General features: G+C 41.7%; 1 protein-coding gene across 1 annotated transcript in view; it reads right to left on the reverse strand.

The window, feature by feature from the left end:
* Window positions 1–15,364, reverse strand: part of FLT1 (fms related receptor tyrosine kinase 1) — a 205,612-nt gene that overhangs the window by 70,516 nt on the left and 119,732 nt on the right. The window contains exon 14 of the mRNA XM_055426324.2: window positions 11,042–11,188. Coding sequence (XP_055282299.2) covers window positions 11,042–11,188 — 147 coding nt within the window. The remainder of the gene's footprint in view (window positions 1–11,041; window positions 11,189–15,364) is intronic.

Here is a 15,364-nt window from a genome sequence, read left to right on the forward strand (position 1 = left end):
TCTATGACCATTTTCAGGCAGGAAATAGTATTGCATTGCACAAGGGGTTAAAGGCAAGAAGGTATGTTTCCATCAGTAGAATAGCTAAATAAATTATGGGAACACATACCATATTATAGGGCATGGCTGCTTAAAAAATTAGGCAGATGATATGTACATAGAAAGATCTCCAAAATAAATTGTGATAAAAGCAAGTCATAAAACAAAACACAGAGTATGAGCTCAGCTCAGATTTATCTTAGAGATGTTGGCTTTTCCCAGATCACCCTACTGTAATCCATTACCTTATTTTGTTCACCACAGCAGTTACTACTGATTGTATGTGATATGCTTATAGTTTTGTTAGATTTATTACCTGTACTTTTTCATTTGAATATAAATTCAAGGTCCCTGTTTTGTTTCCAGCACCTAGTGTATTCCTGGTACAGGGCTGGCTCTCAGTGTATAGCTGTGAATGAGTGAATGAATCCCAGTTATCTTTTGCCCCATGAATATCTATGCCCCATATTTGCATTGAATTCCCTGGTGGCTCAGTAGTAAAGAACCCGCCTGCCAATGCAAGAGACATAAGAGACGCAGGTTCAATCCCTGCGTCGGGAAGATCCCCTGGAGGAGGGCATGGCAACCCACTCCAGTATTCTTGCCTGAAGAATCCTATGGACAGAGGAGCCTGGAGGGCTACAGTCCGTGGGGTCACAAAGAGTCGGACACACTAAAGCGACTTAGCACTCACGCATACATATTTGCATAAATGCACGTATATAAGTAAAGAAATGGAAAAATCTGACAAAATACACATCAGTTATCATGGGTTAATTCCCCCAAGAGACAATTTTATAGTGTATTCTATTTTGGTATTATGTGATCATTTACAATTTAAAAGTATTCATGTACTACTTATTTAGTTAAAATAAATAACAGTAATTTTTTATTACAAAAATGAAATGGTGTACGTCTCTTTACTATTAGCAAAGAACCACTGAATGAAAGTTTAAAAGCTATATAGATTCAAATACTTGTACATTTGCAAAACTTTATGATACTGACTATGGATAGGATGATGAAATATTTTTGAAGCAAGTAAAGCAGATTTATGCTTCCCTACAGTTTACGATTAAAAAAAAATTCATTTGACCAGGCTGCGTGGCATATGGGATCTTAGTTCCCCAGCCAGGGATTGACCTGGTGTCCCCTACAGTGGAAGTGCAGAGTCTTAACCACTGCATCAAAAGGGAAGTCCCCAAAATTTACAAATTTGGATTAAAGCAATAAAAGGACAAATCAAAACTTATTCCATCAGGAGACTGGTCCCTATGCAGGGAGGGGGAGAGAGAGAGAGAGAGGGTGTGTGTGTGTGTGTTAGGGTTGGGGCATGACTTATAGTATGTTTTCTGAGTGTGAGTTTTCATGATAGTTGAATTATGACTGAGTTGAATGAGATGGCTACTTATACTAATATACAATCTTATTGTGTAAGATGTCTTAACAGATTACGCGAAAATCAAGTTTTGATTGAGTGTGGGTGGAGGAGGAATGAACTTCCTTGATTTGGCATTTTCAGCAGCGAGTTCATCCTGCTGAACTCACAGATTAGATTATCCAAGAATGTATCTGTTGGCATATTTTCCTTAATTGTACTGGGTAGAGTGGTGACCCCCATTGCATCGCCGGGTGTCACTTTAGATCCTGGTTAAGCTGTTTCAAGTTCCTCCTTAGGGGAAGGAGGCGTTTCCATGTGAATACTGGACTTGTGAGGTAGAAAAGCCTCATCTCATTAGTTTGCCAAGAGCTGGAGGAGTAAATTTAAGCCAGGTAGTATCTTGATTTTTCCTTCTATATAATCACCTAGGCTTCCATGTAGGCAGAAAAATGTGGATTGGTGAAGGAGACCCCCTTCTACTCCAGGAGCTCAGACTACGGCTCTTAGTTTTAGAGTTGGTGACCCTGGACAAGGTACAGCCCCCTCCTGGTCTCTGGGAGAATCTGTCCTCCCCAAACCCCATCCCTCTTTCTTTCTCTCTTGTTTTTCTTACTCCCCCTTCCTTTTTCTCTGCTACTGGTCTCTCAAACATCACCTGCTCTTCAGACAAAACAAGCTGCTGGTTGTGGTCATGCTCAAAGTACAGTTCCTTGCATCCCAAGAGGTCACAGAAAGAATCAAAAGAGGAGGTTAATTCACAGTGGGAAGGGAAGAGCTTTAACGGTATGAGGTTTCCGTTTGAGGTGCTGCAGAAGCTCTGAAATAAGATAGTGATGGTTGCACGAGCTTGTGAATATACTTACTGCCACTGAACTTGGCACTCTTAAAGGAAAAAGTAAAATGTTTGTTACATGTATGTCGCCAATTTTTTTTTTTTAAAGGGAGAGGTTGTTCTAAAGTGATGCTCACATTTGCAAGTTTTTTCCCATTTCTTACATTGCAAATTTTTCACTTGAACATTCAAGAGGACTTCAAAAGAGGCACCCAACCAAAGGTAAACAACTAGCAGGGGCTTCTCATTCACACGACTCTGTGCCGGCTCATGTGTGAGTGCTCGGCTGGGTCTTGCTTTGGCCGAGGGCTGTCAGGAGGCTTTTCTAGTCTGAATGGGGCTGAGGATATGGGCTGGAAGAGGCATCCAGGTCGTCTTCCTTGGGCCAAGCATTAGGATATGACACGATGCTAGGTATATACGAGAAAGAGCTAAATATGGTGAAACTCTAATAACTCCTATTGATTTCCAGTTCAAAACGGGACTCTATTCACAGGTCGTGTTACTTTTCTCGATGTAAACCCTGCAGCTCCACTTCTGTACATGTGTCAGTCTCACTGAAGCAGCCGAATGTTAGCTAGTAATTAGCAGGAAGTAATTCTCCACTTTTTCATCAGCTTAGAGCTGTGGTTGGAGTTGGGCATCCTCTCTTCTCTAGGGTTTTCGGTTGTAGCTCTGGACTCTGGCAGTGCCAGCCAACTGTCTTCTCTGCTGTTACCCCCGACTATACCCCTTTCACCTTCTAAATACCAGTTTATCCTTAGGAAAGAGCTGAGCCTCAGTTCTCTGCCACGTTAGGGACGTCCTTTAAGCTTATATTGTTCTCAGAGTTACAACTAAACCAAACCCTGAGAAGATTCTAGCAGAAGAGTTCTTCTCAGAGAAGAGCTACTGGAGTGTCTGCTAATAGGGCTTGGCCCTTCTCTCTCTGGGTACCTGGACCCCCTTACCTTAGAGACACTGATGGAAGAGGAAGAGATGAGTAAACGGCTGCTTCACCGATCACGTGAACTGACTGATTAGCTCAGGTCAGGTGACAGAGCCTACTCACTCCCCACTCACTGCCTTCTGTGTGCCTGGGCAGCACGGCTTCATTTCTTTCCTGCAGTATTTCTTAACCTATTTTGCACCATAAGGGTACATTTCCACAAGGAAGAAAAGGCAAATACTCTATAAGTTTTGCGGAAGGTTAATAGACATTTCTGAATTTTATTGTTCTAGGAAATCAAGCAAAAATAGATTGAGAGTGACAGTCAGTTTATCATCCCCAGGCATCAGCATCCTCGTTCATCTTTCTCCTCTACTTTTCCTCAGCATCTCTCCCAGATCTATGAAAACCATTTTACGCTTCAGGTGTAATTCTGTCCTCTGGGTACTAGGACAGTCGGTCACCTTGATTTGAATAATCGCTTATGGGTACAGAGATTTGCATCAGTGACACAATGATGATAGATCATTAGATAAATGATAACTCTAGTGACCAAGATCTCACTTTGGAAGGAATATTGATCAGTGATTCTTCTTCCAACCTCTGTCCATTCAAGATGGAATTTATTCTCCCTAAACTCTTTGTAACAAAGGTCCATCGAGTCAAAGCTATGGTTTTTCCAGTAGTCAGGTATGGATGTTAGAGTTGGGCTATAAAGAAAGCTGAGTGCCCAAGAATTGATGCTTTTGAACTGTGGTGTTGGAGAAGACTCTTGAGAGTCCCTTGGACTGCAAGGAGATCCAACCAGTCCATCCTAAAGGAAATCAGTCCTGAATATTCATTGGAAGTACTGATGCTGAAGCTGAAGTTCCAATACTTTGGCACCTGATCCGAAGAACTGACTCATTTGAAAAGACCCTGATGATGGGAATGATTGAAGGTGGGAGGAGAAGGGGATGACAGAGGATGAGATGGTTGGATGGCATCATCGACTCAATGGACATGATTTTGAGTAGGCTCTGGGAGTTGGTGATGGACAGGGAAGTCTGGTGTGCTGCAGTCCATGGGGTCACAAAGAGTCGGACATGACTGAGTGACTGAACTGAACTGAAACTCTTTGTGGTTCGAACCCTACTGCTTTAATCTTAAAATATTCTGAAAATGCCTTGCTGGCCTAGAGATTTTGATGATGGTTTCTCGGGCTTTACTATCAGCATCACAGGTCACTATCACCTTTTGTTCTCTGAAATATTTTTAGAGAAGAGTGTACTTTTTTCAGCAGTTCACGGCTCTTGTCAGGAACCCCACTTTCTCTGTGCCCCCATTTGGGAGGTGGTTCGTGCTTACACTGGTGTAGACCTAAGCTGGACCTGCCTCCTGCCACCTCTGCTTTGCAAACCGACCTTGGTTCCTTACCGTGTCACTCGGAAGCCCCCTGTCAGCAGCCCCCCTTCTTGTGCTTACTTGGCTGTCACAGCATGAAACATCTTAGAACCTCACTGGAGAATCTGGGAAGAGTGTGAGCTAGAAAGGGGCCTTTCTGATCATTTGGGGGTAACTTCCAGTTCCATCGGCAGGCCCTTGGAGGGGTCACCAGGACACTCTGGGGAACCAGGAGTTCTCCAAGACGACTTCATAACATTGTTCCAAGTCTGGGTGCAAACTCTAGACACGGTGGGCCTAGCAAAACGAATGTTTCTCAAAGGAGCTTCCCTGTCTGTAGACTGCTAAGAATAGAATGGTTCTCAAAAGAGCCACTGCCAAAGAGAACGTGTCTCCAACTTAGGGCTCTCGTGGTGATGTACTGGTGCTGGTCCTATCACAGGACATTTTTTTTTTCATGTCTGGTCCTGTATATTATACTCACTTTAGCAGCTCCATTCTTTGGTCACCTGTTCCTTCAAAGGAAATACGTCTCAAATCACCTCCTTTCAACACTTCGTACCCTATCATCCCTCCTAATTGTTCCCAGTTGCTTCTTGACTTGGGTCTAGTTCGGAGGTTCTCCTACCTTTATCACATATTTTCTCTTATTTCCTCTTTATCTCTCTTCCATTCTATGTATTCCACTAAAAACAGATGACTGAGAACCTGCTGTATGCTCAGCATTAGGAATTAAAATGAAAATATTTTAACTAAAAGCACAAAGGATGTATTTTTTTTTTTTAGTTATCTAACGTATTAAAAGATCTTTTAATCCTGTGATGGAGCCACATTTTCTACTTGTTTCATTTAATAGTTTATCTTATTCCAGTTTTTAGACTCATTAACTCTGGTGCCTATTGACCTATGATAGTGAGTTATGACACACATGGTTGCTGCTTGAAGAAGCTGTATTCACTCAAACCCACTATTGTATTAGATATGTGCTTATTCAGAGTTTCATTTTCTTGTTCAATGCTGTATTCAAAGAGCTTAGCACAGCACCACACACAAAACAGTGCCTTAATGATGTTTATTACATGAGTAAAAAGACTGTAAGGCTGATATAGAATGAATTTTGGACCTTTTGAGATTTAAAAGTAACTGGATTTTGGTTCTTATATATGGCATGTCCACTTAAAAAAATGATTTAAATGGTTTTAATATGCTTTACATTAAAAATAAATTTTAAAAATTCAGTGAAGTTTTTAGGAAGCTTAAACTTTAAGAGTTGGAAATGAGAAAATCTTCCTTGTTTTCAATGCTGATTTATACACACAAGATCATTTAAAACTAGTGTCTGTCTATCCTCTTCTGAGTGATGGGAACTAGCGTTTAGCTCCACTTGGTGTATCTGTATCCAGGGTCTGGGTGTCAGGGTTGCTCTTCTGGTTTAAAGCTCGGTCTGCTACCCACTAACCCCACCACCTAGTCATCTCTCCCATGTTTCTGCTCCCTCATCCCTTAGCTCGTCAAACAGCCATGATAATTTAGCTAACTCCATAGAACTGGTAAACAAAGCAATATTAGTAAGGGGCTTAAGGAGGGCTGGGCGCTTAACAAGTGGGTGTCAAGTCAAAACAGATCTGGAAATGCGCTGATAACAGCACCTGTCTCAGACGCTGGTCGACAGCCGTGGAGGGTAAATGAGACATTCGTAAACTCTTAACAGCTCCTTGGGTATCTGGTGAGCGCTCAGTACATTTTTATTATTATTTTTGATAAGGAAAGCCTATAAAGATAGCATATCTTCAAAGGTTTTAACAGCCACACATGAAATCAGAGAACAGCTGAGTGACGCGCATGGGGTGTAAATAAACTCGGACTTCAGGGAGAAAGCAGCATGATGTGTGCCCTAGGGTGTGATAGGGGGGCCCTGGTGGCCAGAGGCTGGGAGAGTCTTCTAGGCTAGGGAGTCAGGGTAGGCCGTCGGGGGGCCATCGGGGTAGATGGAAGTTAGCAGGCTGGGCTTGTGCCATCAAGGCCCGCAAAGCCTGTGGTTGTGCTGGGTTGTACAGCTGGAAGTAGGAAGCCCGCCCCGTGGGTACCCCAGGGAGAGGGCCCCCTGTCCCCTGAAAACACACTTCCCTGGGCTGCATGCTTAGAGAAGTCTCCCTCCCCTGATTTCTCTCACCACATATTTCATCCCCACTTGTCTAGAGCCTTAACTGTTGTTTTTGGAATCAAGTAAGATGTCATTTAACAAAAAACAGTGATAATGGGCTGGATCCTGTCAGTGATCCAAAGTCACCTAAATGCTCTCAGTATATGAGTTCTTTTTGAGTTGCCAGGCTTGGTATAAAAAGAGGCATCTCAAGTGTCTAGCGGAAGTACAGTTTATTCTCAGGTTACTAAACTCAGTCGAACTTTCAAAGGCTTAGGATATGATGGACTAGTTCTCAAGTCTTTTATAGCCTGTGATCTTGATGTGTTTCGATATCAGCTTTGGAACAAAGAGTGAGTCAGGATGTTCACTCTGGTTATCAGTGATCTTCACTTATCTACACAAAAGGGTCACAGTCATAAGAGTGTGTTGCACTGGCTGTTGAATTTGCTGTCTCAAATGGGAATCTTACATATGAAACTTTACAAACACCATATACATGTAAGCAAGAGATTATCCCCAGAAAAGTTAAGAAATTCCTCTCCAAAAAGCTTTAGTAGTTTTAAAGCATGAAAAGGAAAAGAGAGAAAATCGACAATGTAGTGTAGCCAAACTCAGTAAATGCTAATAATAGCATATTGGGCTTCCCTGGTGGCTCTGCAGCAAAGCATTTGCCTGCAATGCAGGAGACCATCTATAATGCAGGAAACATGGGTTCGATCCCCAGGTTGGGAAGATCCCCTGGAGGAGGGCAGAGCAACCCACTCCAGTATTCTTACCTGGAGAATCCCATGGACAGAGGAGCCTCGCAGGCTATAGTCCATAGAGTCACAAAGAGTCAGACATGACTGAGTGACTAACCCACCACCCCAATAGCATATTAGAATGATATTTAGGGAAGATTTCATATAATTTATATAAGACTCTTTTTATACTAATAGACATTCTTCTTTCGGCCCTTGGAAAATTAGAAACAGTTATGAGGAATATATTTTTGTTATTTATTTGACTTTTGAGATGACATTAATTAACCCTCTGATACCATTCAACAAATTCTGACAACTCATGGGCCAATTTCTGTATAAATGAGATGTATGGGAAGGTAGTATTTACTAAGCCATGACTGTGGGTCAACTTCTATATTAACTCATTTAAACCATACTACATTCCTATGTGGTTGGTATTATCTCAATTTTATAAATGAGGAAACAGAGGCTCAAAGACTAAGGATAAGCAAGTTTCCCAAATTTTCTGACCCAGGAGGTTCAAACCCTCATAATACCTCTTAATATTTTCTGTTTGTAATAACTTCTTGTCTCTCCTCTAATCCCAGAATGGTTGTGGGCTTTCAGATTGGTTCAACTCTAATTCTTTAACCCATATCCAAAATATGAAAACTGAATTTAAGTCAAATTCACTACTTTCAAAGAATCATCCAACATCTCATAATAACATTTCATAAAATACGGAATATATTTTGTGATCAAGTCATTTTGGGGAACACAGAACTTGAAACCACAATCCTACCTGATTTCTTCAGTACAGGACTTCTTTGGGTCCTTAATAAAATACTAATGTGAACTCCGAATCTCTAAGGAGAGCCTAAACAGACATTGCTTCCCAAGTTGCTTGCTTACTCACATATTCATTCATCCTTTTATTTTGATAGAATACTGCAAGAGATGAGTTTTTTTCTGAAACTATCCTTTTTCTTTTTTAAAAAATTTCTCTTTAATTGGAGGATAATTGCTTTACAATATTGTGTTGGTTTCTGCCCTACATCAACATATATCAGTCATAGGTATATGTATGACCCTTCCCTCTGAAGCTTCCCTCCCACCTCCCAGCCCATCCCACCCCTCCAGATTGTCACAGAGCACCAGATTTGAGCTCACTGCGTCATAGAGCAAATTCCCACCAGTTAATCTAATTTTACACATGGTAGGACACGACTGAGCGACTTCACTTTCACTTTTCACTTTCACACATTGGAGAAGGAAATGGCAACCCACTCCAGTGTTCTTGCCTGGAGAATCCCAGGGACGGGGGAGCCTGGTGGGCTTCCATCTATGGGGTCACACAGAGTCGGACACGACTGAAGTGACTTAGCAGCAGCAGCAGCAGCAGTGTAAATGTGAAACTATCCTCTCAGTAGCATGTCACTTTGCCTCTTTGCACCTACATTTTCTATTCTCCAAATGGAACTCAAGACAGTCCAAAAGTCCTTTTCGCTTTCAAAATTCTATGATAAAGCCTCTCTCCCCACCACCCAAAGTCTAGGCATTTGTGCTACCCAGTGAGCTTGCTAAGGATAGAATGAGAGCTGTTGAAAACCACTCCACTCATTCATTCATGGAACATTTATGGGTTGCCAACCACTCCAACAGGTTTGGAGGACAGAAAGACAAGATACAAATAACACGAAAGACACTACCTTCAGGATGAGGGCATGATATGATGCTCAACATAGAGGAAGTCAGCATGATACAGTACGGGAAGAGGACAGCAGCGATATGCGCAGGTAATACAGACTCACGTGAACTGATGACTATGAAACGGCTAAGAGAACAGAAATTCTCCTGGAGAATAAAGACTCTTGGAGGACCTGGCTTCTCTGTGCAGGGGCTGGGTAAGGCTTTCTGGTGGGAAAACACCCAACCTGCATCTGAAGGGATGGGTCAGTCTTCCATGAAGACACACCAGGCAGAGGGGACACAGGAGCAAACAAAGCTTAGAGTTTGAAGCAGCGTAACACATGCCATGATCTACAAGAGCATGACCATTGCTAGAATGTAGAGTTCAAGGCAGGGGAGCATACAGCTGTATGGAGCAGGCAGGGACCACTGTGGAGGGCCTTCCTTGTCAGATGCTTGAACTTGGTCTTGCGATGGAGAGCCAGTGGAGGACTTGGAACAGAGATGTGACATTTTAGGCAACTGGGTGGCAAAAAGATGCAAAGAGTGAAGAGAGGCAGGGAGACCAGTTCGGAGACGCCTGCAAATGTCCAAGGAGTAGATAGTAAGCACCTGAACCAGGAGACTGACAAGAGGGAAGAAGAAACGGTTCATATTTTGTACAACCTGCTCAGCCTGATGGATCAGAGGAAGAAGGGGAAGAAGTGGACCACCTTTGGTGTGGATGATGGATACACGGTGTCTATACAAGGGGAGAAGAATCATGTGATGTGATCAGTTTTGGACCTGCTTGGTGTCCGGCCTCTCTAAGATATTTGTAGATATCTTAAAATCAGTGACGTTCTACCAGAACCTTTTTCTGTGCATCAAACACAAGCAGATTTTGAGTAGAGGATTCACATGGAAGGAGGATTCCACATTGCCGATATTTGAATTAGGTTGTTGGGATGTTGCAAATAAATGGCAAGTTTATCTTTACTATAAATGTAATTACTAGTAAAAATTAGAAATAAGTTCATTTTAATTTTATTTAAGGGACTTCCCTGGCAGTCCAGTGGTTAACACTCTGTACTTACAATGCCAGGGTATTGGTTCGAGCCCTGGCTGGAAAGCTAAGATCGCACAGGACTTGAGGCCAAAAACCAAAACAGAAAAAAAAGAAAACAGAAGGAACATTGTAACAAATTCAATAAAGACTTAAAAAAAAAAAATGGTCCACATAAAAACATCTTTATAAGTCTTATTTAACTAGGGAATCACGAGACATACAACAGATAATGTTTATACTTGTGGATTTAAGTCTAGTATTTTTTTGTTGAAAGAAGATCAACACATGACCATCAGTTTAAATGTTTTTTAATCAGTATTCCAAAATATAATTTTAAATATTTTTTAAACCAAATCTTTGAAATCGGTATCCATGAACTAAGGAGATTATAAATCTACTCTGAACTTCAACTATGCCAGGCATTCAAAGCTCTGCTTTACCTCAAACTGGAGGAACTAACTCCTCACTTTTCCCTGTTGTCCAGATGAACTGAAACATTTTCTGAGTGGCTCTTACCATTTTCTGAATGCACAATTTTTTATTTTTATTTTTTTTGGCAGCTTGTGGGATCTTAGCTCCCAGACCAGGGATCAAACCCAGGCCCCCAGGCAGTGAAAGCTGAGTCCAAACCACTCGACCACTGGGAAATCCCCTGAATGCCTGATTTCTGGAAGGCTCTTTCTACAGGCTTAGTAATATGGTCTATATAAGAACTGACTTCATTATCCTTCCCTGGAAGTGGCTTAACCATGAATCAGAGCTCAAATATGATTTTTGCAGTTCTATTAGCAGTTTTAGACATCCTGGAAGAAAGTTATAGGGATTTTAAGAGGCTGAGGAGAAAGAGGAAACTCAACGAAAAAAGGCTCTTACCAGGTTCTTGCTGTATTTGGTGGTTGTTTTTAAACCAGGTTATCTGAGGCTCTGGGACGCCATTAGCGTGACAATCTAGAGTCGTGGAACTGCTGATGGCTACTGTGCGGTCACTGAGGTTTCGCAGGAGGTAGGGTGCTTCCTGATCTAGTGGATAAAGAAGGGGAATTGTTATTACTCGTAGGTCTTATTCTTTCATTATATATGCATATCAACACCGTGAAAATTGAAAAACAGCGAAACTCAACTGTAAGTGTTCATTCATATTCTGTTCCCTCCATTTTTTCTGTGGTTAGCCTACCGCTTCCTCTTAAGTTACTGCAATAAACTGAAATCTGTTAGAACACAGAGGAAAATCAAGAACTCAGTTCTGTATTTTTAGATTTTAGTATCAAGGTTTTTGCCTGGCCAGCTAGTTTCCTTCCTTTCTTTGAGAGAAGCTTTTTCTAAAATTTACAGATTTTTGCATGATATTTTAGGAACTAAAAAGGAAATAGACATGATTTTGAATAAGGCTGGTAGTAAGCAGAGAGTTAGTGATGAGCTAACTGAATTTTGCATTTTTGTGTTTTATTCGCATGATAGTGATGAGCTAATCTAACTTTGCATTTTTGCATCTTACTAACATGGGAGGGCATGCTTGTGTCTCTCAGCAGTCAGTAACCTAAACTATAAGGTAGTAGACCAAACAGGAGAATTCCTTGAACTTTGAAAACTTTTTATTAGGAGTGTTTCCTTCCTCCAATCCCTTCCCCAATGCAAACGACCAAAAGATTAATTCAAGAGACAGAGGCACAGATGTGTAGTTTTTGTACTATATAATAGCACAAATATTGTATTTTATATTACTTTCTCTTAAAACATACAAATATGATACAATACAATTTATTTTAATAAAATGCCAACCAATATAGTACAACAAAATGAATTTAATACATTAGGAGGCAATACATTATGACACTAAAATCCCACACAGAAACAGCAGTACCCCAAGGCCCCGTGAGTACAGTGTCTCTGTTTCAATGGGGTCAGTCCCGCTGTTGTGTATACATTCTAGTTGGACAGGTGCTGGATTGGTAAGTCAAGCTTCTACGATAGAAGGATAAAATTGGCTCCAATAATCTTTCCCACTCTCTCAAACCATCCTCCCCACCACTCATTGCCCATCTGGGAAGCTAAATCAAAACAGTTCTGGCATTCTGTGTGACTGGTTTCTGAGCTGACTCTGCCCATTTCTGATGTTCTCCTCTCATTGAACTAACACTGTGAAAGCAGCCTGTATGTGTGTGCGTTTAGTCGCTCAGTCATGTCCAACTCTGCGACCCCATGGACTGTAGCCCGCCAGGCTCCTCTGTCCATGGAATTCTCCAGGCTAGAATACTGGAGTGGGTTGCCATGCCCTCCTCCAGGGGATCTTCCTGACCCAGGGATTGAAGGCCTCCCGCATTGTAGGCAGATTCCTTACTGTCTGAGCCACCAGAGAAGCCCAAGAATACTGGAGTGGGTAGCCTATCCCTTCTCCAGCGGATCTTCCTGACCCACAATGCTCTAAGAGATGACACCTTGCAATGAATAGCTTTGATTCCATGTCTCTGCAGGACTCTGCTGAGTCCCCACTCCTTTATGTTTTTATTCCTGCATGGAGACTCTCTGTATGAGCATTAATTAGAGCAGTTGAGAAATCTCAGGTTAAAAAGTATGTTACTATATGGCTCTGATAACATGTTGACATAGCATGACATGGCAGGGTGGTGTCTGTTAGAAGAAACGGATTTCTCATTCAGTTTGGATTTCCATAGCTTATCATTAGTCTTTTCTCATTTTATACAAAATGAAATCTGAAGGCAAAAAGAACTGAAGGAGTGCTAATGTATCAACTCTTCAGAGTGTGAAACGCATAACAGCAACCGTCCTTTGACCCGTTTTAGTGCAGTTCCCCTCGTCTGTCGTGCAGACTCATTTTAATATTTCTGGGTTTACATTCTGTCCGCTCTGTCAAGTAGCTTTTCCTAAATGAAAACGCAGCCATGTATCAAACTCTTCCACTTTGATAACTTTTACATGCTCGATCATTACAATTTTGACGTTTTTACAGTCAAGACCCCAGACATATCAGTGAAACATGACAAGATGATAAAGAACAGCATCATATTACTATTTCACATATTTTACAGCCAAGTGTGACACATCTCATTTAAAACCCAGAACAGACCCAGTTCACTGGGTTATACTTGTAGTGGCTTCCTCTAGCACATTTACTATTTCCCAGGCACTAAATATGAAAAAAGAATCCATCATTACACATAGGTCTTATTATAAAAAGGAAGCCTGAATACACGGTCCGTCACACCCAGATTATTTTCATGGCTACAAACTGGAACCATCAACAGCACAGACAGGATTTGGCTTCCCTGACAGGTGTGTTTGAAAACAATGCTTATATGGAAGAGAACATTTTAACATAAATATCATGCACAGCTCCCCAAAGTGCTCTCTGTACTACACGAACATCAGACGAGAAGTAGCATAAAAGCTGAAGAATGAACAGGGGACTCTCAGTTAAATACAGAGTTCATATCAACATGTCTGAAACATACAGTATGAGGATTCTTTCCTTTGTACCCATGTTTAAAAAAAAACGTTCTCCTAGGTGCAAAGTCTCATTCTTGGCAAGTTTCTAAATGGCCTAAATCAACCAAGGAATCATTAAAAAAAAAAAAAGTCAATTCCCACTTTACAGCCATTTGTTTCGGCATTTTTAAATAGAGAAAAGGTACATTGCAACCCCATGTCCAAGGAGTGGTGGCTGCGCGAGGGTGGAGAGGAGCGACTCCACGTTCAAGGTCAGGAGGCACGACCTTGTCCAAGGTAAGGAGCAGCGGCTGCGCTTTGCTGGAACAGCCGTGAAGAGATACTCCACATCCAAGGTAAGAGAAACCTAAGTGAGATGGTAGGTGTTGCAAGAGGGCATCAGAGGGCAGACACACTGAAACCACAATCACAGAAAACTAGCCAATCTGATCACACGAACCACAGCCTTGTCTAACTCAATGCAACTAAGCCATGCCATGTGGGGCCACCCAAGACGGGCAGGTCATGGTGGAAAGGTCTGACAGAATGTGGTCCACTGGAGAAGGGATTGGCAAACCACTTCAGTATTCTTGCCTTCAGAACCCCATGAACAGTATGAAAAGGCAAAAAGATAGGATACTGAAAGAGGAACTCCCCAGGTCGGTAAGTGCCCAATATGCTACAGGAGATCAGTGGAGAAATAACTCCAGAAAGAATGAAGGGATGGAGCCAAAGCAAAAGCAATACCCAGTTGTGGATGTGACTGGTGATGGAAGCAAGGTCCTATGCTGTAAAGAGAGATATTGCATAGGAACCTGGAATGTTAGGTCCATGAATCAAGGCAAATTGGAAGTGGTCAAACAAGAGATGGCAAGAGTGAATGTCAACATTCTAGGAATCAGCGAACTAAAATGGACTGGAATGGGTAAACTTAACTCAGATGACCATTATATCTACTACTGTGGGCAGGAATCCCTTAGAAGAAATGGAGTAGCCATCATGGTCAACAAAAGAGTCCAAAATGCAGTACTTGGATACAACCTCAAAAACAACAGAACGAACTCTGTTTGTTTCCAAGGCAAACCATTCAATATTACAGTAATCCAAGCCTATGCCCCAACCAGTAACACTGAACAAGCCGAAGTTGAACGGTTCTATGAAGACCTACAAGACCTTTTAGAACTAACACCCAAAAAAGATGTCCTTTTCATTATAGGGGACTGGAATGCAAAAGCAGGAAGTCAAGGAACACCTGGAGTAACAGGCAAATTTGGCCTTGGAGCACGGAATGAAGCAGGGCAAAGGCTAATAGAGTTTTGCCAAGAGAATGCACTGGTCATAGCAAACACCCTCTTCCAACAACACAAGAGAAGACTCTACACATGGACATCACCAGATGGTCAACACTGAAATCAGATTGTTTATATTCTTTGCAGCCAAAGATGGAGAAGCACTATACAGTAAGCAAAAACAAGACCAGGAGCTGACTGTGGCTCAGATCATGAACTCCTTATTGCCAAATTCAGACTGAAATTGAAGAAAGTAGGGAAAACCACTAGACCATTCAGGTATGACCTAAATCAAATCCCTTATGATTATGCAGTGGAAGTAAGAAATAGATTTAAGGGACTAGACCTGATAGACAGAGTGCCTGATGAACTCTGGACGGAGGTTCGTGACATTGTACAGAAGAGAGGGATCAAGACCATCCCCATGGAAAAGAAATGCAAAAAAGCAAAATGTCTGTCTGAG

The sequence above is a fragment of the Moschus berezovskii genome, chromosome 13 (genome assembly GCF_049115385.1).
Source record: "Moschus berezovskii isolate FMDL1 chromosome 13, NW_MosBer_1.0, whole genome shotgun sequence".
Taxonomy (NCBI): domain Eukaryota; kingdom Metazoa; phylum Chordata; class Mammalia; order Artiodactyla; family Moschidae; genus Moschus; species Moschus berezovskii.